A 25,204-nucleotide genomic window follows, 5' to 3' on the forward strand; every position below is an offset into this window, starting at 1 on the left:
AGTACGTGCACAGGTAGGTGCCTCGGTAGGTGCCCTGACCGGCCACTGAACCTGCACGCAACCTTTTGGTGCACAGGAGGACACTCCAACCAACCGAGCCACCCGGCCAGGGCAGGGTCACAGCTCTTATGCAGTACAGATTGAGTTTTAGATCAAAATTTATTCAATAAATACTTATTGTGTCTTAGGTACCAGAATTGAGAAAACAGTGGTGGACAGGACAGAAAGGTCCCTGGTCTCCTGGAGCCGGCATTCTAGAAACAGAACGGCTCCATAATGCATTTACCCCGTAAGTCAGACGGAAAAACAGTGTTAGAAGCTGGGAGAAGTGCATTTGCCGTGTCCCGCAGTACGCCCTTGATGTGGAATTGAAAAAAAAGCAACAAGACTTCAGATTGATTACTTTCATTCGGGAAATACATGCTCATTATTTCCTTCCAACTAGAAATTACTCTATCCCTCTTTTCTTTGAAGTCCTCTTAAATCTGTTATTATTCAGGGTCTCCATCCAATTTTTCATCAAATTCCCCTATTTGTAGCTTCCAAATGTTAACACCTCTATGCTGAAACGAAGCCTATAAAACGCCTTAGGGGCTTAAACAGCGTGTGAGGCAGAAATGGTATCTAAGCCCTTAATGAAATTAGGAGCTTTGAAGCTGCTGCATTTGGGGTTTGCAGGAGTCTTCCTCCACTTCTCTTTTTTTGGGGGGGGGGGCGAGGGACTGGGGGGAGGGAATACTTTTAATTCACGTTTTTTACCTGTATTGTCTTAGCTTTTAAATGACCGAGCTCATGCACTGGAGCTGTCTGCCCACTGCCCCCTGCTTGGAGCAGGCATCTGCACACTTGGTGTGTTTTCCCAACTCCCAGAGCAGTTTCTCCCCTCTGCTCTCATCCTCGCGGGCGGACAAGCTACAGACGTCTCTCGCTGCTCCATCGATCTTTCTCCAGAAAAATGAAAGCGAAGAGAACACGACCCAGAGCAGCCAGGGGCGCGGGGCTTGGAGAGGGAGCGAGGACGCGCGGGGAGGGGAGGGAAGGGGCGCGAGGAAGCCGGGGGCGCTGGGGGCCGGCTGCGGGCGAGCCGCCCGCGCGCGCGGGGCCCGGCGCTGCCCACCCGGGCGGGGTCCCGCAGGATCTCTCCGGGCTGAGCGGGGAGTCGCCCCAGGAGCCCGCAGCAGCCGGCTCGGGCGGGAGGGAGGGACGGAGGGAGGAGGGAGGAGGCGGGGGAGCGCGAGGCGAGGCCGGGAGGAGGACCCGCGGGGCGGCGCGGCTGGAGGAGGGGCGCAGCCGCCGAGCCACTAGCCGCGCCGCGCCGCGCTCCTCGCCAGACTCGCCGCGAGCTCCAGCCGCGCGGAGCGCGCCCCCGCCGCTCTGCCCCCGAACTTCAGCCGCAGCCGCGTTCCAGGGCGTCCAGTTGACTCCCCGGGAAGGGAAGCGGAGCCGCGACGCGGACGGGGAGCCCGGGAGGAGCAGGACCGCCGCAGAGCAAGGGGAGGTCCGGGGAGCAGCTTCCCCCGAGCGGCCACTCGGCGGCCGGAGTGCGGAGACCAACAAGTGAGAAGGCGCCGCGTTCCCGGGGCGCAGCCGAGGGCCGGGGAGCAGGCGCAGGAGGAGGCGGCGAGCGGCCCCGAGCCCCGAGCCGGAGCCCCGAGCCGGAGCCCCCGAGCCCGAGCCCGAGCCGCGATCGCCGCGGCCGCCCTGCCCCGGATCCCTCCTCGCGGGCTGCGCCCGGTGCTGGACAAGAGGCTTCCTGGCGAGCGGCGGCTCCCAGCGCGTCCCCGGGGAATATGCGGCGAGCTTGGATCCTGCTCACCTTGGGCTTGGTGGCCTGCGCGGCGGCGGAGTCGGTGAGTGGGCCCGGCGGGGGGCGCGCGCCGTTTAGGGGTGATCGAGGCGGCGCGGAGGGCGCAGCGCCGTGGGAGTCGGGGAGCACCGCCGGGGGTTCTCGCCTCTCCAGGCGCCCGGCCGCGGCGCTCGGCCCCCGGGGGATCTGCTGGAGCAAATGCGCCCGCTTCCCCGCCCTCGCCCCCTTCCCTGCCCGCTGGAGTTGCCCCGCGGTCCCCGCGGATGAGGGCGCGAGGGTCGCAGATTTGTCACACCGCAGAGGCCCCTGAAGTCACTACCAACTTCTTGGCCTGCGGAGGGGAGAGGGTGGCCGGGGACGGGAGCCCGGACAGGGCTCGCGGAGGAACGGGCCCCCTCCTCGCGCTCCTCCGGACCCAGGGGCGGCCAGGAAACCTCGGGGTCCCTGCGTCGGCACCCCGTCTCCCCGCGCCCGCTCTGCTGCCCGGTTGAGCGCAGGTTCTGAGCGGAGGCGGCCCTGATTTTAGGAAGCCCCGAGTGCTGGGAGAGGAAAGTTTGCAGAAGTTCTTTTGTTTGATGATCCCCGTGGCTGGGGCGAGGGAGCGGACACGACGTGGAAATGCTGCTCGCGGAGGCGCCGGCCGCGTTCCTGCGGGGGGTGCGCCAAACGGCCGCAACACGCCGGGGCCCGGCCTGCGGGAACCCCGGCCCCGCGGCGAACCCCCTCCTCCTGGAAGGACCGAGGGCGGCCCCGCGGGCTCTTGGGGGGCAGGAGGACACGCTAATGCTGATTGCACTGGGGCGCAGCGAGCTGCACGTGGCGGGGTGCCTGGGACGCCGCGGGGCCGTGGGGCGCCGGGGAGCTCGGGGCCCGGGCGGGGCGTGCGGGAGGCCGGAGGAGCCTCTTTCCTGCCCCGCAGGCTGCGGGCACTCGGTTCCCGGTGGTGGGAAGTTGGATCCTCCTTCGGGTGGTTTTCGGTGGCTGGAGCTTGTTTCCCTGCCGCCCTGAGAGCGCCCTCTAATGGGGACTGTCCCCTGGGCCTCACCTGGTGGGCGGCGGCGCGCACCTGGGCGCCCGCGCTCCGTGGGGCTCGGTGGAAGCCCGCCACCCCCGGGTATGCCTGCAGCTCCCGTGCTGCCTGGGGTCTCGGGTGGGGGCCTGCAGCTGTCTCTGTTCCTTCCAGTTCCCCACATCTCCTTCCCTGGCCACCTAAGACTGTGTCCATTTCTAACGAGCTGAGGTGTCCCTCCCAACAAATAATGCCATCTTTCGGGGTGGGGTGTGCGTTCCCCCCTCCCCTCTGCAGTGTTCCTTCCCCTTTCCCCCTGTTTCGAGTTGAGGCAACTCAGGATTGGGAAACCTCTGGCACTGAGCAGCAGATGGATCGTTTTCATCAGTGTGGGAGCCTCTGCGTGGGCTAGCAGGTCCCCAAAGGGTCCTGGAGCTTGGAGAGCGGGCGGAGCAATTGTGCGCTGTGCAGAAGAGCTGAGTACGTGGTGCTCAGGCTGAAAGAGAACTCCCAGCCTGATCAGTATGATTTCTCTTTGGCAAATGATCTTGAATCCATTGGGATTGGCAGTCTCCCAGCCAGTTGTGACCTTTGGCTTGTTGTACACAAAAAAAGGGAGAGATTCTCAGTTTATTTCAGAAAAACGCTAGTGGGCATCTTGTTGCAAAACAGGGCAAAGGAAGAACTGCATTGAAAGGTTCTCAAGAGAAGGCTGCCCGAAATGCTTTGCAGGTTCAGGAGGCCCTTTTCTGCTGAGATTTGCCCCGGGGTTTACTAAGAAATGTTACTGTTTGGGGATTCTAGAAAAAGAATGTCTGTCTTCTGCCTCTCTGGGTTTTTGCACAAGTCAGACAGTTGTGCAGCTTTCTGGCTGAACTGTACCTGTCCTCCCCATTGGCACCTTTCCCCCAGACTCGTTTTTGGGGTTCTAATATTTCTCATTTCCAACCAGAATTGGATGCTTTCCGAGTGAGCTGCTGTGCTGTGCTAGATGCTATTTGCAGTCATTGGAATATCATCCAGAAGGGTGCTTAGATATTTTTTAAATGTGAACTTGGAGACTAGAGAGAATCTTTGTCAGGCAGCGAGTCAGCCCTTCTCAAGTCTGTGTTTGTTTCATGTACATCCACATAAATGTATGCAAAGTAGAAAGATTTAAGTTTTAGACTTTTAGCCATTACACACGTAGCACATTATTTCCAGTACTTCGCATTTAAATGTGAAAACCGCTGCCGTTTCCTGGGAGTTGGAAGTACTGATCTTCTGAGCATAAAGCCTCTCTTTTAAAGGAAGGAAGGATGTCTGCAGTTAGTGAATTTTTCCGTTTAAACTAAGCTCAAGGGTAAAAAAAATATAAAAAAATTCTCAGGAACCAGGGCTCAAAGCTGTCTGTGAAAAGGAATTGGTGGTCCTTCCTTGACGGACGCTGGGGACAGCGGGGACAGCCTGTTGGAGGGGATGCTTTTATACTCGCCACGGGCAGGTTAGGAGAACGCCGTGCGAGGGGAAAAGCGGACTGAGTGTGGCAGTGCTGATACGTGGCTGCCTCTGTTTGCTTTCTACATGACTGTTTAGCTTTAGAAGTAATATACTGCAGACTGTTATGAATGCATAATTGGAAGTGGAAATGTGTTTTTAAAAAGGAAGTGTTTTGAACTGGTGGGATTTTTATACACATACTCAGATGTGTGGAAATTCAAGGAAACTGTCAGGTCATTGGGACCCATGCGTTGCCTTTCTGTGTGTGATGAAAAGAGGGCTTTGGAAAGGTTGCATTAGAAGGAAAAATAAAATCTGAACAATATAACCTTTTGCAGTGCTTTAAAAATATATGTGTTGGCTGTTCGAGTAAATGATCCAAATTACTTTTGCTGGGAAATTTTATAGAAACAAGGGCTCTTTCTCTATTAGTTGGATATTAGCAGTAGGTAGATGCCACTTAAGAAGGAAAGATCTACCCTAGCCGGTTTTGCTCAGTGGTTGGAGCGTCGGCCTGGGGGTTGAAGGGTCAGGGTTTGATTTCAAGCAAGGACACGTACCTTGGTTGCGGGAGGCAACCAATCAATATGTCTCTCTCCCATCATATGTTTCTTTCTTTCTCTCCCTTCCACTCTCTCTGAAAAGCAATGAGAAAAAAATCCTCCGGTGAGGACTGCATAAAAAGGGGAAGATCTTATAAGATCAGACTTGCAGAAGACGGGTGTCCTAGAAGGAATCTGAGTATGTCCTACAACCCTTACTTCTGGAAACTGGTACACCGAGTTTCGATGGTGCTCTTTCGAAAGACTGTGTAACATCACTCAAATGATGCATTGAATAACCATTAGTTTGGAAAGGATTTCAAAGACTCATCTAGGTTTTTTTTCCAGGTGGGACTAGTTCTTAAGCCTCCCAACCGCCCCCCTCCCCCCCCCCCCCGGCCCTCTGAGACCTGACTGGCCAGCTGTAGGTGGCCTGGAGTCTTCTCAAGTTGACAAGGCCCCCAAGGCTGACCCAGCCACATAGAGCTTGGCCACCTTTGTCATTAAGATTTATAGGGAGTCTGGTCAAGCCACTGTGCTGTTGACGTCAGCTGGCAGTGACCCAATGGGTCATGTGAGGAATGTCACCTGCGTTTAGATTCTCATGAGAGTGGCCCTCCTCCATTTCCTAAAATCAAACTCAAAGATCTCACCCATTGTTTCCTTCTTCCAAAAACAGAAGACTTGCCGTTCATGCCACTGTTGACAGTACATTAGAGCATCTCAGAGTCACCTGATTCTTCCCTGGACCAGCAGCCAAAATAAAGTTGTAAGGAAGAGCCAGAGTAATGAAAGCAAGCTACTCTTACTTAACTTTATAGCCATCTGTGCCTGCACCATCTGTTAATTGCAGTCTTTTGGATTTGGATCTTGAAGATGTCCTTGACTCATTTATCTTTGTTGACTTACATGTCTAGTTGGCCTCTCAATCCACGTACATGTTGGTTCCACACATGCTTATTCAGCCCCTGTGAGATGCTCAGGATAAAGCAGTGAGCAACCAGGCAAAACCCTCTGTCTTTTGGGAGTTCTCAGTTTACTGATCCAGAGAGTTTTCCCTTCCCGTTTTTTCTCTTCAGGGGCCTTGCCAGCTCATACCTTCCTGTCAACAGCCTTGTAGTTGCCCTTCCTGGCCCAGATGCTCATCTGCTGTTTGATTTCTCCTGTGTCACTTTGATGGTATTGCCCATGCCCCATAAACTCCGTGTTTCCTTGTTGTCATGGGGTGGAGTCTAAATACCTCCACAGATTTATAAGATGTTCCCTAATATTGCTCCTTCTGGCTTATTACCCCCTCGATCACTCTCAGCTGTGTTTCTGGGCCTCGGCCTACAGGCCTCGCTGTCTTAAATGCTCCTGGGATGTGACCTCTTCACTGTTTCTCCTTTTACATTCTAGTGCTTCAAATCCGAGCTCTGAATAGCTTAACATGAACGACCAGCCCTTGTTTTTCCCTTTCTGTAAATAGTCAGGCACACTGATGATCAGAATCACTGAGAGTGTGTAAAAATACTGATTTCAGGGCCTTCTCAGATCTACACAATTAGAAACCCGAGAGGGGGCATCGTGGTCTGTATTTTATGCAGCACCTCAGGTGATTGTAATGAATCAGCCACCTGTGGGAACCACTGCTCTGGGTCCAACATTTCACCCCTGATTCCAAGCTCCTTGTTTTAGCCCCAGGGCTTCCAGCAATAGGTGGCTCTGTGACGCAGGGGACTAGGGTAGAGTGCAAAGGGCTGGGCGTGGGAGGGGGAAAAGCCTGGGTTCAGGTGCTGGTGCTCTGCCACTTAACTCAGTTTTGCCCCTAAACTCTGAGTCACTTAAAAACCACACATGTGTGTATAAATTATACCTAAGAATGCCCCAGCAGCATGACTGTAGTGAGCATCAGCTGAGGGAGCGTGGGAATGGTGCTGAAGGCACAGAGGTACTAAGTGATTTTTTTCCCCTTCATTTTTTTGACTCAAACCAGGGAGCCGCATAAGATGTTCCTAAGGTCTCCTCTGACATCCCAGAGAGGCTGGCGCCACCTGAGGGGAGGGCCCTTGTCCCCACACCTTTGCGCCTGCGGTGAACACCTGTTGATGTTGCTGTTTAAGCGCAGTGGGGTTGGTGGGTCCTGCTGGATGCAGCTGGCTTCCCTCTGGCTGCTTTGGGCTGTGTGCTCGGGGTCAGCTAAGTCCAGCCCCCGGGGTGGACCTGAGCTGGTTTGACAGTTTTGACTCTGGACCTCAGCTTCACGTATTGCAGTGCTGGCGTAAGAAGAATAAACCAGCCACTGACGTCAAGTCCCCGCATGCTCAGTGTGCCTCCAGGCCTCCTCCCGCTCTCTCTGGCTGGGTTGAGATCCCAGCGGGGTGGAAGGAGAGAGTTCAGTGTCTGTCACGTGCCGCTGGTCATCAGAAGGAGGTGGCAGGGGTGGTGAGGGAGTGCTGGGAGCTGGGGGCCTAGAAAGGGAGCACTTGTGTTTAGGGGTAGACATGCATGAAATTTCTCCTTGCAGCAATTTGAGCTTTGGGTCATACTATGAAAAATCTTCATTGGGTTTTGACAAATCTGTTTCTAGGGCAGCGTTAGCTTTAGCAACAAGGCTAGAGGGGCGACTGCCTCTGGGTAGGAAAGAATGCTGTTGGATAGAATTGTGAATACTTGTTTTTCTCAGGTACCTCAAGGAATTGGTAGGACTGAGAGAAGGGGAGGAGCTTGAAGTCTTTAGAGATTTCCCGTTTGAACTTCACATCAAGAGTGAGGCCCGCGGGCCACCGTCGGTGAAGTAAGAGCTGGTTCATGGTCCTGGACTCCACGCTCTAGAAAAATGTCACTGAAGACATGTTTTCACATTTCTTTCCTTTGCTGTTGAATCTCTTTTGTGACAGATGTCACAAAGATGCAGTAAATATGCCCTTTACGAAGCATTTTGATGTCTCTTTTCTTGTGGTGATACAGGTGTATTAAATACAAATAGTGCTGATAGTAAAGGGGTATGTACAATAGAATTTGATCATGATAAGAATGACTGATTAGAAAAGGTATCAATTATGAAAGGAAAGGTATTTTTTTTCAAGTTCTTACCCCCAAATGAGTAAAAAGTTAAATATGTATTTGTGTGTGATTTATTATTAAATGTAAAGGCTGTAAAAATAATTGTACAATATTTAGGGCAAAAGTAAGGTTTTGCACACATTTAATGAACTGTCTTAGTCCACCAGGGACCTTAACCATCTAAAGGTCCTGGATGAACTGGAGAAGTTCTAATCTAATACTGATTAGAACTGTCTCTAATACTGATTTTTTCTGTATGCTTCAGGGCATGATTAGAGAAATGGTATGATTAACCTAACCAATAAGTAATTTTTTAGGCTCCTGTGAAATACTATTTTATTATTGAAGCAAGGAGTTCACTCACTCTTCAGAAACATTGAGCCGTTTCTGATAGCTGATTAATTAGTTATCTTGAACTGAGTATTTGTTGTGTGCTAGGATTATGTACGTTGCCCGGAATGTTCGTGATCCAGTGTCCACCATTCTCCAGTATATTTTCTGATATAAGCCAGTGTAGCATCAAGACTGGTTGATGCGATGGGATTCACTTCCGTTGCAGATAGAAGACACCAGACGTGTAACTTGGAGGGCTTTTTAAGGCAGAGGTGAGTTACTGAGGGGTCTCAGGCTTCTCATTTGGTTTCTGGCCTTGCCCTGGACTTCCAGAGCGGGGCCTTGAACCGGCACCTTGCCTCTGCTTCCCCCATGTGGCCCTGGAGCCAGTGTAAGTGCTGGGGAGACGGGAGCAAGATTCTGAGCGAGCAGGAAGAGGGGCCCAGAGCCTGGGCACTGGAGGCGAGACTGGCTTGGGTTTGAGTCCACTAACTGTGTCTCCTTGGGCAAGTTTCTTAATCTCCCATGCTCAGCTTTCTCATCTGTAAAACAGAATATCCGAAAATAGGTTCTTAGGATTATGTGAGACAAAATAGGTAGGAGCTTTTCATGCCTGTGTTACGTGTTTGCTGCTGTAACTCTAATTCCTGGTTTTCTGATTCCCTAAAGGGTCGGGGCTTGGCACACTAAATGGGCTCATCTCCTGAGCTCCAGCCCAGAGCAGGGCCCAGGATATGCATGGCCCAGCCTGCTTTTTCTTACTGGGGCTCCCCTCCCTTACTTGGGGGGGGCTAGTTCTATGTTGACATGTTAGGGATATATATGCTTGTACTCAGCTTTTCTCTAAATGTGGGAGATGTGAGAGAATATGTCATGGATTATTTCTGGCCCGTGAAAGGTACCTTACTAGGACTGGATGAATCTGCAAGTGTTAAGATGTGAAAAACCCATCTTTTCCAGTAATTTTACCTCTACAAATCTATCCAAAGGAAATAATCATAGCTGGGTAAATGTGGTTATTGAAGCCTTACTTACAATAGTTAAAAACTGGAATCAACCTGAGTGTACAGAAATAATGGTTCAGTAAAAGATTGTAATTTATACATCAGATATGATACAGCATTAAAATGTATTTGAAGGATGCTCGTAACGTCGAAACTGTTTGCAATGGACAAAAAGTTGGATATAAAGCTATGTAAAATAAAACTTTGGTTATATTAAATAAATTATATATACATATATGTATACTGTATAAATATGTACACAAATCTGTATATGTGATAAAATCGGATAGCAGTGGATACACACACACAAACACACGCGAACCAATGAGTATAAGTAAAACCAGAGAACTCTGAATAAGATGGGTGGACTGCATCAATGTCAGTATTCTTGTTGTGATATATTTACTATGGTTTTATAACATGTTACCATTCGCAGAAACTGGGTAAAGGGCACACAAGACCTCTCTGCGTATTTCTTATCACTTTTATGTGAACCTACAATTATCTCCAAAAAAATTTCAATTAAAAAAATGGCACCAGACCTAGACAGTTTTACAAGTTCTGCTGAGTCTTCAGAACAGACAGTAAGCTGTCCCAGAGCTCAGAGACTGACAGAAGGCTATTCTTTTTCATTCTCTGAGGTTAGCAGTACTCTGTCAAAAGCAGACAAGGAGAGTACAGGAAAACAAATCTGCCCGCCAACTTCGCTTGTGACCCTGGATGCCAGCATTTTAAATAGAATGTCATGAAACTGAACACAGCAGCTTATGAAGAGAACGATGGGTCCAGGCAGGGTATTTTCAAGGAACGTGTCAACATCAGAAAAACACTCAGCTATTCAGTTTAAGGGAGACAATACAACCATCTCAACAGATGCAGAAAAGCATCTGGTGAAAGTTCACGAAGATGTTAATGGAAGGGCCTCTCATTTCTGGTTAACTGAAGGTTTACTATATTAGGGTTAGTACATCTGTGCCGAAGGCTCAATTCACTTGACATGTTTGGGAACCAGAAGGCCACTGTTTACTGAGTTGTTAGGCAACAGTCTCTAGTTACATGGGTGACAGGTGTGTGACAGTGCCATAAAGTATAGATCGTAACATATGTAGGTTTTAATTCATACGAAGTGTAGTTCTAGCATTGCCAAGAGCTACAGTTGTGTGCCCTCCCAAATTAAGATAATGCAGAAGGTAACCTTGAAGCTTTGGGAATCAGATAGGTTGGGATTCTGTCTCTGGTATTACCCCCTAAAAGCCACGAGACCATGGGGAAGTTTCTTATAATCCCTGAGCTTGTTTTTTCAGTTTGAAACTGGGAATTAGAATAATTTGATGTTTGGATCTTTTGGAGATTATCCTCAGTAATGATTGAAAACTTCTAACACAAAACCTGACCCATCGTAGGTTTTTTAAATGCATTTGTTTCTTTTTCCTTCTAGCTTTTAAGTTTTGTGATTCTGGAATATTTTTTATATGCATAAATATGTATGCGTATGTTTCTTGTTTCTCTCCTGCACTCTGACCCTTGACACTAAAGGACACGTATTTTCACAAAGTTATGACCGATTTATTTTTTACCAGGCAAAGTGCGATGCTGAATTACACTTTTTCTTTCCCCATCATCGTATTTCAACATCAGAAAGGCAGTGCAGTGACTCACAGTTCAAGGGAGCTTAGCTACACTCAGCTAAAGCTCAACATCGAGTTCTGTGCAAGTTGGAAATTTAGTTAAGACTTGAAAATATAGTGTACTTGGGATTATAATCGTAAAATTCTTAGAGAAGGTCAAGTTGGAAGCTTATGTTGTACACTGATTTATATTTGCTAAGTCAGCCAGTAAATAGTGAACTCACATCACTACACACTTACCAAGGGCACGATACCTATCTTCAGGCAACAGTTTTCTACCTTTTGACTATTTAGGGTAGTTGGAGGTGGGTTGACCCCATAAGATATATATGCATCATATAAAATATGCATCAGTTTGTTTTTGTCTAGGTAGACATATCTAGCAATCAGAACTCCCAAAGAACTGTAACTGAGAGGGGTAAGAACCTGTAAAAGAGAAATCACTGCTTTGGCAGAGAAACAAGAACATACCTTCCCCGAAGTGGCAGAGTATGTTGGGGAAAAATCAGAATTCTATTGATGACTCCAAGACACTTGATTTTCTTCTCTTTTTCTGTTTTTCTCCACCTGCTGTCCAAGGAATGACTTCCGAGTGTTAAGGTGTACAGAAGATACAGTGAGCAAGGCATTTTTTAGAACCTGAATAATCTGGCAATGTTTGTATCGGGGTTAAAAGAAACCTTACATTTCACCAGCCTAATTCTTCATGCTCTAGAAGCTCTAGGCTCCTGAAGGTGAGAGCTGGGCCTTATGTTACGAGTTAAGATCAAATACTCTCAGCTGATGAATGAAAGAGGCATACAAGTGGTGGGATGATTCCCATTATATTCTTTTGGATTCTGGGTTTTCAATATGTAATGATGGCTTAGAGAGCTGGAATTGACTTTTTAAAAGGAAACATATCCAAAGAGGTTTAATTACTTTGTCCAAGAGCACAGTTAGCTGGTGGTAGAGTGACACGTTGGGCCGAGGCCTTCGGATTGGTTAGCATTTTTTCCTTGCCATGTAACAGTCCCCGTGTTAACGATCAGCACCAGATGAACTTACTCCGGGCACGTGTTTGGTGAATACCTGAGGTACCAAATGAGCGTGCATCTGTGTTCTATACTCTGCACCAATGCGGTTAATGCGTTTTCTGCAAAATGAATAGCTTAAGGTGATGATTAGATAATTTCTCAGTTTCCACCAAAAATTGTGCTCCAGCCCACTCCTTTGTCTGCAGATCTTTGGGCTAATTCGGGGAGGAGAGCCGAGAGCACGGGGAGTTGGAAGGCCCTGAGCGGTCAGGGACTGAGTGAAGTTGATTTGTAAATCTTAGGAAGAGTCTGGAGACTTGTGGGCAGCAAAGGAGCTAAAATCTTCCTGGAGATAAGAATCCAAACCAGAAGCGAAATCCTCATGAATTGAATGTGGATTTAATAAGGGACATAGCTGCTATTGTAGGTTAAGGGAAGAGCATTTCTTGGGTTTTTATACTTAAAATGTGACAGTGCTTTACAGGAAAAGAGAGTCGAGGCCCTAATGGCTCAGGTAAAAGCACTTTTTCACTTAATTGTTTTTGCTAATGTTGGATGTAGGTTCATCTTTTCTCCCAACAGTTTTTTTCCTTGAACACTGCTTTTGTAAATCTTAGTGTAATTACATATCTGAGTCGTCATTGATCAGAAAATGAGTTTTGGGGATGAATTTTTAAGAAATGAATTGATTGAAAGACAGTAACATTAAAAATTAACTACATTTCACTTATCTACTTAGAACTATGATAGGCCCTTTCCATTCACTGTCTCTCACCTGCAAGGCGGTCCAACGGGGTGAGGCTACATTTCACGTGGCCCAGCACGAGTTAGACCCGCAGTTTTTCAGGCTTTCAATAGTCCTGACATGATACTATACTTTTTCAAGGAAGCAGTGACAGTGTTTAAATGTATAACCACTTTTCAATGTCTGTACGGGTGCGGCCCCAAATAGCGAAGTGTTAGTTCCTTCATTTGCATTGGTTGGCCCATAGGTCACCATATTTTGATTTCTTTATAACATTTGCCGTAGTACTTTGATGGGCCCTCTCCATAAGCTTCAGGCTGGTCATGGGAGAACTAGGGAGTAGAATTAATGGGAACCTCTGTAAATTCCAGCTCTGCCAGTATTGGTATGACTTTGGGCAGGTTACTTAGTCTCTCTTCGCCTCAGTGTTCTCATCTGTAAAATGGGCTTAGTCACAGTAGCCACAGTAGAGATGCCATGAGGATGAATGGGTTCCTCCATGCCCAGCATTTAGAAGAGTGCCCGGCATGGAGTCAGCAGTAGCCTCAGTACCGAGGCTGACTGAGTGGATGGCTCATGAGATGTGCTGATCAAAGAAGAAAGCATCCTCTTTGGAGGATTTGAACCTGAGACCGAGGAGCGTGATGATGGTGCCACTGACCAGATAGGAAAGGCGGGGGAGGCTGAATATTTTCCTCTTTTTTCCTTTGGTGAAGAGAGGAGGCATTGAGACCTCTGTAGTTCTAGGTTCTCATCTGGGTAGTGAAGGGCGTATTCTGAGTCCAGGATCTCAGTCCTTTCTGCACATTAAATTCCCCTGGCGGATTCTAGAAGCTCTCTGAGCCTGGCTCACCCGGCCCCAGTGGAATCGGCGTCTGTGGGCTGGGGCCCAGCTCCCAGCTTGTGAAAGCTCCCCAGGTGACCCTCACTCCGGAGGCTGGGGCAGCTCTGCTCCACGCGCCTGGTCGCTCCCAGCTCAGAGGGGGGTCTAGCTGGAAAGATTCTGTCACCTCCAGCCGTGTGCTCTCCTGCTTGTGACACAGCCCCATGGAGAGCGGTGGCTTCGCAGGATTGATCTGCTGCCCTCGGAGGCTAACTGGGCAGAATCGGGGAGCGCTTGCTCCCGGCCGCCTGCTATCTCTTCTCCCCTCGGCCCCTTTGCTGCTGGCTCGTGACCTTCTGATATTGATGTTGTGGGTTGCGATATATCCAGGATCTACCAGAGAAGAGGCTATATGTATATGTGTACGTTAAATTTATCTGATGATATCTTAAAAAATCAAAACATTTCCCTCTCTGAAGGACAACTTTCCTTAGTGGAACAAAGGATGCTTGTCTTATCGGCCTCGTTGCAGAAAAGCCTGTTTGGTCTGCTTTATTAGATTTGCCCCAGTTTGTGCTTTGCTCAGAGACTGTGTGTTTCACTGATTAGAAATGTATTCTAGGACTTTTCTGAATTTGCCGATCATGTATGAGCCCTACACATGTGTCTTAATGATGGACCTCTGCTTGCCACTGCCCTTCAGTGCAGCTCCTCGGGCCTGGTTCAAGCCGAGTTAATTCCATGACCTGGCGGTTTCCGGCTGCAGTGAGGAGAGTGCCTGAGGCTGTCCTGTGAATGAGGCCTCTGAGTTGCCTTTAGTTTTTGCTTCACTAAAAAGCAGCAGCCCATTATCTAATCTATTCATAGCTTACTTTGTTCGAATATCTAATTTGGGAGCATGTTTGCCCTCACTCAACTCTGAAACACAATTTTCCATCCCTTGAATAAAAGGGGATATCTTTAATAGACTCAGGGAAGAAAAAATCCCCTTATGTAAGAATTCTGGAGTTCTCAGAGCCGTTGAAAATTGCTCTGCGGGGTAACGTTAAAATGCTTACTCTTTATAGAGACTTCTACTCGACATCTATCTGTCCCACAACAGAGTTGGAAGATCTTCTGAGCAAGCTGTTAGAATGAGCCATTTGTTGTTATGATTCATAAGCTTTTAAACTCAGTAAGTCTCAAGGTCTAGAATAAAATGCAGCATTGCTGTTTATTATTTGGGGGCTACAGGGTTAAATGTGCCTGTTCCAGAGCATTGATATCATACAGTTTTCAGGTAGAAGTGTTTGTTCTAGGCAGAAATGAAGCCTGTTACCAGGTCATTAATTAGGGTCAGCCCTTCTCCAAGTATGGATAGATCTGTAGCATCTGCATCACCTAGGAACTTTCTAGAAATGCAGATTTAGGGGCTTCCAGACCAACCAAATCAGAAACTCTGGGGGTGGGATCCGGCAATTTGAGTTTTAAAAAGTAACTCTTTTGCTTGCTAGAGTTTGAGAATTACTGAGCCGTTCACGTCCCTGATGGCACGGGCACTGTCAAAATGAGAGCCCCGGGCTGTGTGGCCCGGATGTGAGTATGTTTTTTAAGCCGCCCTGGTGACCCCAGCGTGCAGCCAGGCTCAGGCCTTGACTTTAGGACCTTGCTCCCCAGAATGTGGGCACCAGCCCAGCAGCATGGGCCTCACCTGAGAGCTTAGGAGAACTACAGGATCTCGGACCCCACCTGAGACGACTGAATTGTAATTTGCGTTTTAACAAGAATCCCAGTGGCTCATACGCATGTTAAAGTTTATAAAATACTATATACTTTATAGAAATAGTGAGTTTCCTTATAGGAGTCAGTCCCGAGAATGCCCTTAATTTAAAAGTTTTTGTGAGGAGGCAGGATGGCTGCTGTGGCTTCTGCCTGGTGTTGACTCCGTAGCAGCCACTGGACGGAAAGGATGCCTCCAGCAGCTTCTACGCAGAAGGACCCAGGCCCAGGAGGGGTAACAGCGGCCTGTAGCCATTCATTACCAAGTGAGGGATAGCAGGTAAGACACTTTCAGACGCGGCAGCAAGACCCCAGGTCAGGCTGGCGTAAGCAATGGAGAGGAACTTTTGGCTCAGATCAGGACGTCCAGAAGTAGTCTGTTTGAATCTGGAGGCTTAAGTAATGCTCTCAGGCCTTAGGTTTTACAATCTTTCAGAGTAACTTTCCGTTGTTAGATGCACTCCCAGGCCTTATGCTAATTATAACAGCTAACCTGTTGTTAAAAAGAGATCCCCAAATAGAGTGGCTTAAAATAGGTGGGTGCTTTATTTCCCTTTGACATGAAAGTCCAAGGACGGCTGGTGGGATGGCCCTGCCACGCTCACATGCAGCCCTTACCTAGGGCTCTGCCTTTATTACAGTCTCCCAGCCGGGAGACAGAATCAAGGGGAGGACATGCCCATTCCTTTTAAGGCCACAGCCTGGGAGTGTGCACCTCACTTCCACTTAAATCCCATTGGTCAGAACATAGTCACATGGTCACACAGGGTGCGGGCAGGCTGGGAAATGCAGTCTCTATGTGGGTGGCCATGCACCCAGTAAAAATCTGGGGAGCTTGTATTCCTGAAGAAGGGAAGATGTTAGATATTAATGACAATCAGAAGAGACCTCTCGCTGTGTGGTGGCAACATGGGGCCTGGTAACTCCAGGTGAGCAGCTGTGGTTTCTTTTCCCCAAACTATCCTGGTGACATCCGAGAATAGCTTCTCTCTGACTCTGCGTTGGCCTGGCCTGCCTGTCTCTGGCCTGGATCACATGCCACATCCCTGGAACTGTAAGTGGAGGAAGCGTTGCCAGCATCCTATGGACTGAGATAGGGAAGGATTGGTCCCCAAAGAGAAATGGGAGGAGGAGAATGGATGCTGTCTGGAAGGGACGCGTTTTCCTCCCCTCGCCGGTGCTCTGGCTGTCACTCCTGTGAATCCTGATCTTCGCCTTAGCTGGTTTTGCTGGGGTCAGATGTTTGGTGCACATCACAGTTTGCCTCAGGGCTCACACTCTTGAGGAGGACCCATCTTGGATATGGATGGGTTCAGGCATCACCCTCTATCCATGTGAAAACTCCCCTATACGTCTATTTAGTGACAAAATAGAAGCATTCATAGTATAGAGTGAGCTTAACCTCACTTTTTTGTTAATTGACATTTGGACCTAGACAGGAAAGGGGAGAACTTGGGGACACTAAAGCCAGGAGTGGGGGAGAATTTACCATCAACTTAGTTGAGTATGGAGTATTTGACGATTGTGCGCACACTAGATAAAAGGCATTTAAAATTTATTTGGTGAGTTTAATAAACATAGGAGACTGCAGCAATGTACCTTTGATGCCTTATTTCAGTGGTTGGCGAATATGAATCGAGGAAGACATAAATTTGTGTATCTTTGGCTGCTTCGTAAATGCTTTTCCTAAACCTGAAACACTAATTCAAAAGAATACATGCCCCTCTATGTTCACTGCAGCCTTGTTTACAACAGCCAAGATTTGGAAGCAGCCCAGGTACCCATCAGGAGATGAGTGGATAAAAAAGCTGACACATTTACACCATGGAATACTACTCGGCCGTGAAAAAGAAGGAAATTTTCCCCTTAGTGACAGCATAGCATGGATGGGCATTGCACTCAGTGAAATAAGCCAGAGAAAGACAGGTACCATATGACTTCACACGCATGCGAATCTAATGAACAAAATGAACTAACAAGCAAAATAGAGACAGACTCACGGAGAGCAAGCCAACAGCTGCTGACGGGGAGGGGTTGGGGGTGGAGGGATTGAGCAAAAAAGAAAAAGAAAAACCTCACGGGCGTGGACAGCAGCGTGGTGATTGCGGAGGTGCGGGGAGGGGGTAGAGGGAGTAGATGGTGATGGGCGAAGCCTGGGCCTGGGGCGGTGAACACACAGTGCGGTGTACAGGTGAGGGGCTGTGGAACTGTGCGCCTGGAACCTGGATGCTCTCGTTAACCAGTGTCACCCCAATAAATTCAATAAAAAAGAAGAAAAAATAGAAAAAAATAAAATATTCTAAATGAAATTGTTTGCATTTTTAACTGCTAAAGACTGAATACATAGAGGCCTTCAATGTATTAAATGATGAGTGTTACAAAATGATAAATTGCACTTAGGTTTACTCTCTCATTCTCAAGGGTTTGTTTCCTCTAAATATGTATTTTTATACCTTACTCATTGCATGGAGGAATTGAGGTGATTTCCAGGACTGCATATCTTTTCCACAGACTTGAGAAGAAATGATGGAAATGGTTGATTTATATTCATATGTGACCAGAGCATTCTAAATGCACACTATGTAATGCTTTTTAAAAGAAAAAAGAGTTGAAGTCTTAAATGACAAAACATAATACATAATATTCAGAATAACATGCTATTTTCAAGCCTCTCAACCGAACCGAAGGCTTTATTATCCTTTTAATAAAAATGAAGATTATTGAAGCACAATTGATATAAATGAATTAAAATTTTATTTGCCCAGAACTCTGTGTATTTTGTTAGTAAGATTTACCCAAAACACTATTGTTGGTTTAATAAATATTAAGAGAGCATTTGTGAGTTGCCTCCCGGTCTTCGGTGTTTTTCTCCTTGGGCATTAACTACTCCTGTGAGTCTACCAGGCTGCTCTTGTTATTTTGTGCCTTGAGGTATAAATAGAGACAGAAAAACCCAGAAGATTCAAACAAATTCCATACCATAAGCTATTTGCAGATATGTTTAGTACTCATTCAGGAGGAGAACCTTTTAGTTTATTTAATATAGAACAACTTCCTTTCAGCATTTTATATGTGCAAGAGGATCTGTTTTTATTTTATTGGAAATTTAAACAATAATCATAAAAACATTTCCTGGAAAGTATCATCATCTAACAAGCGCCAGGAAGATTCTCTGCAGAGACTTACGCCTGACCCTTGGTCTTCCTGGATCTGACATACTTTTGGATAACCCTGACTGGAAGGCTGGAAGCGTCCAAGGAGACCCATTTTGACTGGTTAGAAGGGAGACCTTTCTGAAAGGCGGTCAGGGGTGGAATAGACCCTTCGCAGTAGTGAGGGCTGGGCCTGGAGGTTGGCACACACGGGTTTGGATGGCACCTACTTGGGATCGTTAGAGGGGTGCGGAGCACCAGCTGCCGGGAGGTTAGCTCACCTTTACGCTTCCTTCTCACCTGAGGGTCTGCTCTTCTTAAAGTATTTTGAAGGGGAGTGCTGGGCAACTTAACATATTTTATTTCCTTCCCTATCAGCTTGGTCCGCCTCGGACTAGACACCCTTTGTGGCCTTAGTTGAAGGAGAGGATGGCACTCCAGGACCACTTTTTGTTAAGCCGATGGCAAGGACTCTATTTGCCAAATTTAGGGGATAATGTAACTATTGGAATTTGACATTGCCCCTCACTTCACATGGCCCTGACAGGTACTTAATCAGTAGAACAGTCAGCTTGACTGGCGTGAGCCACTGGGAGGTAAGGCAGACTCAGGCCAGTGTGGGCCTTGAAGGGGAAGGATTTGAGAGGGAAGGAAGAGACTCTCCAAGCCCGTACGAGGGAAAGGGGCCACTGTCCCAACCTCCCAAGCATTTGGGGGAGAAAGTCTTAGCCTCCCAAGCAGTCACCTCTCTGCCACTTTGCGACATGCACCAACCAGCTCTTAGACTGGACAAGGACTCTCAGACTGTGTCATCAGCACCCATGACCCACGGGTCATAGCACAAAGCTTTCTATATGAGGCTTAAGTGACTATCGTGAAAATGCCACTGAAACAAATGATGGGCAGAAAGGCCCTACATTAGGAGCCCTTTCCCTGTGCATGAACCACTTAACCTTTTTTGCCTCAATTTCCCCATTTGCAGCCAGACATACTATATAGTTCTTTAATGGCTGCACTCTTTTTTCTTTTTTCAAAAATAATTTTTCTTTCTTTCTACCTACTATCTTGGAATCAGGTTTAAAAAATTCCAGTCCGCATTTTAATATTGTGCTCTGTTCTGCTCCCTGCCTCTTTGTCAGCAAGCAAATTGGTTACAGTTGTCACTTAGAATGCAGTAATCTGTCATGACTAACCGTGTCCTCTGAGATGCCACTCCATCGAGCTGCGGTAGCTCAGGTTTCTTCCTCCCAGATAGGACGGAGGCTGCTCCTGAGCATGGGAAATAGGAGTTGGAGTAGGAGGTAGAGTTCTCACAGAGGGGGAAATGCTGCCCACCTGTTAGAGACAGGAAATAACTGGTATGAAGGCCAGCTGTCCTTGTTCTGTGGCTGACAGTTCCCAGCGGATGTCCCCCTACCCCCTGCATTTTAGGCTCTGAATATTGCACACGGGGTGTATGGTTTTGTTGTCCTGGAAGCTAAAAGTTCTGTTAAGGACTGGGCAAGTGAATGCGCTCAGAAAAGATCACGAGGCTAGAAGTAGATCAAATACTGTACTCTGGGGGTGCCAAGGAGCTCAGAACCTCCTCTGCCAAAGGCTAACATTTCACTCAGTGTAATCTATCCACAGATTTTCTAATTTGAACATCTCCCAAATGTCTATGAAATTGATGGCAGGAATTATTATGAGGCAGGTGGAAAATACTGCCCAACTGTGATCTTGCCACACTCACCAATTGACAGCTCATTAGCCCAGGGACTGCCCAGAGGAGACTCTCCAGGGGGATGGGTCTCCTTGCCCAAATGCTGTCCTCAGCCTGCCTGTGTCGGAATCATCTTGGGTGTGTTTTGTTAAAAATGCACATGCTTGGTTCCCACCTACTGCATTTTAATGTCTAAACATACTGAAGTTGCATAATAGCTGCTTTAGGCTGAGAGGCTACAAATCTTGGAATGGATTTCTGTGGACCCCACCACGATGCTAACCTTCCTGGCGTTTTTAGTTCCAGGTCCTCTACAAAATGCAAAATTTGACACTGAGCTCAGGATCAAAATATACCTAGCATTACTTAGAAATTACTTTTTCATTGAAAAAAATTAGTTTATTTGGCCATTCAGTAGGGTATCTGTCAAACAATAGTTTATTTAGTTTATGCAGTTGACGTACATATTATATGTACATAATATTTAACATCTTTCTTGAGATAAACTCAGATACCACAAAAAAGTCACTCATTTAAGGTACACAGTTTAGTGACTTCTAGTGCAGTATTTTCACAGTTGTGTGACAGTCACCACAATCTTCTTTTAGAGCATTACCATCGTTCCCCAAAGAAGCCCTCTTACCTATTAGCAGTCACTTCTTATTCCATCCCCCCCCCAAGTTCTAGTGGTTACTAATCTGCCTTATGTCTTTATGGGTTGTGTCTGTAGATTTGCATATTCTGGATATTTCATATAAGTGGAATCACATAAAAATATGGTCTTTTGTGCCTGGCTTCTTTCACTTAGCGTAATGTTTTCAAGGTTCCTCTGTGTTGGTACATATATCAGCAATGCATTTCTCTTTATTGCCGAATAATACTTCATCGTGTGGATGTACCAGATTTTTGTTAATCCATTCATCAGTTGATGGACATTTGGGTGGTTTCAAATTTTTGGCTATCATGAATAATGCTACTTTGAACATTCCTGTACAGATTTTTGTGTAGACATACACTTTTCTCTTGGCCATATACCTAGGAGGGGGAATCGCTGGGTCATATGGTAACCTTTGTTTAACATTTTGAGGAATTGACAAACTGTTTCTGAAGTGACTGTAATATTTTACATTCCCACCAGCAGTGCGCAAGGGTTCCATCTTCTCCACATTCTTGCTAACGTTTGTCATTGTCTGTCCTGTAGATTATAGTCATTCTAGTCAGTGTGAAGTAGTACATATCTCACTGTGGTTTTACATTTACCTCATGGCTAATGATGTTGAGCATCTTTTTGTGTTCCTGTTAGCCATTTATTGTTCCTTTTTGGAGAACTATTTAAATCCTTTGCCCATTTAAAAATTGGGTTATTTAACTTACCACTGAGCTTGAGAGTTCTTTGTATATTCTTGATACAAGTCCCTTATCAGATAGATGGTATGCAAATGTTTTCTCCGATTCTGTGGGTTATCTTTTCATTCTCATGATAGTGTCCTTGGAAGCCAATAAATGGTGGGATTGATTATGACCAGTTCTCTTAAGTTATGTCGTTTAATGGCATATGAAAAAGCCTACTTACTTGCTCTTTGCAATGTTTCTCGGTTATTTGAATTTTTAATGATGAAATGCATGCCATACAAAAAGGAAACAGAATTTTGCTGTGACACTGTATGCTTCTGCCTTGTGGATGTAGTCAGAGGGATATTCTTACCTTGAGAACACTTAACTATAGATAAATAGCTGAAACTTCTTTCAGAATGCCTTAATTTGAGTTCGTGGGAAATTAGAAATATAGGCTTTTAATTGTTCACAGCTGGTGCATGAATATAGTGGTAATAACCACTAGGAATAACATGGTTCACCTCTTAAGCTGTTAATTTTAATCCACTTGGTTTTTTTGCTCTGAAGTCTGGCAAAGTGTTCAAGTGGAACATTTGGAGAAGGTCCATGTTAGTTTTCAGTCAGGAAGTGTGCGAGTCCACCTTGTCTTTTTAAAAATATGTTTTTATTGATTTCAGAGAGAGGAAGGGAGAGGGGGAAAGAGAGATAGAAACAGCAATGATGAGGGACAGTCATTGATCGGCTGCCTCCTGCACACCCCCTGCTGGGGATCAAGCCCGTAACCCCGGCATGTGCTCTGACCGGGAATCGAACCGTGACCTCCTGGTTCATAGGTCAACATGCAACCACTGAGCCACACCAGCGGGGGAGTCTGCCTTGTCTTGCTCATTTGCTATAAAGATTTCGATGGCTTGATTTTCAGGTCACACACAATATCCATGCAGACTTCCTCACTGCAGAGCCCTTGAGCATAAGCACCAAGTACCAAAATCCTGTGTGAATCAGGCGTGTGGGAGGCTGGCAGCCTCAGGCAGGCTCTGCAGTGGGGCCAGGCCTGATGGGGACAGGAGCCTTGTTGGGAGAGTTTGCTTTAGGGCTCCCGTCAGTGGAGGCGGAAGCCGTGTGGCACTCAGCCCTTTCCTGGGGTAGAAAGAGCTCCTCCAGTTCCCAGGATAAAGCATAAAGCTGACCTCATGGAACCCTCCCTGCCTTGTTCTGTGTAAAGCCCTCAGATTCTAAAGTATTAGGACAGTTTATTGGTGTTTACTTTCCATGGTTCTTAATGCTCCGCCGTAGAGAAAATTTTCAAAATGTTTTAAAATTATAAATATTTATTAAAGAAGAAGTATAAAAATAGGATGTGTGTTTTTGAAGAATGATTTGGGTGGAAGTTGTGTTCTGGAAACTTTAAAACAACAAAATAGATGTCTTATGAGAACATGTAATTATATCAAATTATTTTTAAAAACCACTTATTTTACCCCGGATAATTTGGGGAGGAAGAAAAGTCTTAAATTTATATCTCATATGTGAAAAAAAGCCTAAATCCTAATTCACTGTGTTTTTTAGAAGTAGTATTATAACATTAATTATATGAAGAACTTGACAGCTTCTCATATTTTATGCTGGCCATTAACCTGGCTGAGTTAGTAACAGTTGTTGGAACTAAGTGATTTTCATAAAACATCTTCACTTTTCTCGCAGGACTTCATGACTTTTGTCAGGTATAGTTGATATAAGAATCCTGACAAGAAAACTTTGCAAGGACAGTTGTTTTTTTCTTTCTTTTAAAAGTACACGTTGAAAAAAGCTCTCCTGAATCTACAAACAGAACCCATTTCACGAAGTTAAGCTGTTAGTCACATCATATTTCCAGGAAAACAAGGTAGAATTGTTTTCACTTCAGCGGGCCAGGGAACTGCAGTAGAGAGAGGCTGCGACTTCGTGGAAACACTAGATCAGAATAGAAATTAGCACGAGATCCACAAATTTAGCAATTTCCAAACGGGTGATTTTCCTGCTTTTTTCACGTTTACTTTTTCATGAAATCTTGCTTGTCAGAGTGAATGGAGGAGCAGTAGTACTTTCATTAACAAGCAGCCCTGCAGCCCTGCCCCTCCAAGAGCCTCTTCTCCCTTCCCAAGCTGTTTAGTGACCAGCACGTGGACCCTGTACAGGTTTTAAGTATTTCCTTAGGACAGCTGGCTTGAAAAACCAAAACAGAAAACTCCAGTGGCATTTCGTGAGTTGAATCTACAGAAGACGTTGTTCGCGATGCGCTGAAAACATAAGGTCCAAACAGCCGGGACAGGCCTGGTGCCAGCATTTGCACTGAGAGCAAGAGGAGGCCCGGAGCGGCCTTTCAGGATCCTCTCCAGCTCGGCAGCTGCTGTCGGAGTTTGATTCTGCAAATCCTGCTCTGGGAGGCCTGCAGGAACCGGTGCACCCCGGCGGGGTGGGCGGCTTCAGGCCTGTCTTTTAAACACAAGACTCTTCCCCTGGACACCAAGGGCAGAAGTCCAAACAGTATGGAGGTTGAAAGAAGCTGCAGCTTTTTAACGATTGGATTTGAGAGACCAGCTTAGGAAGGAGACTGATGGGGAAGTTGGGATCTGCAAGTGCCTTTTAAGACCCTGTAATTTTACAATGGGGAGGCAGAGGCTGAGAAGTTGAGTGTAACTTTCCCAAAGAGAAGCAGCCAGAACTGAAATGCAGGTCTGGTTTTCAGGTTGGAGCTGTTTTATATAGTACCACACTCTTGATGACATGATTCTCACATCGGTATAAATAACTAATATGTTGTGTGTTTTGGAAAATTGAGTTGTAAGAGAAGAAACTTTGGAATTATATGCTAACCCCCTGTTATATACCACTCAGGCATATTTGGATTTTCCTTTGAAGCAGCAGGGTTTTATCAGTGTGTAAATCTTAATAACGGGCCAGTAAATAGATTATTCCAGGAAATTCTGTGTATAATTCTTAAAGGCATAGCGGAGAGGTGTTGGGAAGGAAAACTTGAGTCTGGGAAGACTGCTGTGAAAACTAGGAAGGATGTTTATGTAACGAACTCTTTTGTTCAACTCTGGCTGTGTCTGGAGCAGGGCCACAGCCTCTGAGGATTTATGGCCTGCAGTCTGGAGAAGGTAGGTGGGCCCACGGTATCTGTGTTGAAGACCGCGTGTGGGGTCTTTGAGCTTAAGGCTGTGCAGGTTACAAAGGGCTCTGTCAACGAAGATGGCTCTCTGGAGTTCTCGGAGAGGGATGTGTTGCTGTTTACTTCACATCTGTGCTGGGAACTGAACATTTTCCCTGCTCTGTGGCTGCAGCAAGAGTCTTAGTTTTCTCATAGGAAAGAATTCATGAAATCCAAGGATATCACTAGAATGTGGATGCCTTCTCTTCTTGCCCAAGGAAAGGACTGAGCTGTTGGAGTTTCGTTGGGTGTAATGGAACTATTTATTTAACACTGTTGACCTGAAGGGTTTTGACTTAAATAAGCAAGAGAGAAAAATCGGGATGATTTCGTTCACTAAAATTATCCTTTTTAATAGGGGGGTTTCTAATTGTTCTTTCATCTGTAAAGGTTATGTTGAGTGTGAGCTGAGTATCCTTGACTGTGTCCCACCATCTTCTCTGCAAAACCTAAAAGAAAATGCTACATTTCGGATGCTCTGTTGAGATGCCGTGGAATGTATTTCTGTGCAAATCTCTAAGATTTGGTGACACCTATAACTGCAAATGGGTAAGGGAAGGTCTGGAACGCATAGTAGGATGAGACTATATCTCAGATAGGTGAATTGAGCGTCTTCTTTCAGAACTATGCCTT

General features: G+C 46.6%; 1 protein-coding gene across 1 annotated transcript in view; it reads left to right on the forward strand.

The window, feature by feature from the left end:
* Window positions 1-1,715: 1,715 nt before the first annotated feature.
* The window catches only part of SDC2 (syndecan 2), a 70,837-nt gene continuing 47,348 nt past the window's right edge, over window positions 1,716-25,204 (forward strand). The window contains exon 1 of the mRNA XM_087825292.1: window positions 1,716-1,850. Within this exon, the coding sequence (XP_087681418.1) occupies window positions 1,791-1,850 (60 nt within the window). The 5' untranslated portion in view covers window positions 1,716-1,790. The remainder of the gene's footprint in view (window positions 1,851-25,204) is intronic.

Source organism: Miniopterus natalensis, chromosome 16 (genome assembly GCF_054644295.1).
Source record: "Miniopterus natalensis isolate mMinNat1 chromosome 16, mMinNat1.hap1, whole genome shotgun sequence".
Classification (NCBI taxonomy): domain Eukaryota; kingdom Metazoa; phylum Chordata; class Mammalia; order Chiroptera; family Miniopteridae; genus Miniopterus; species Miniopterus natalensis.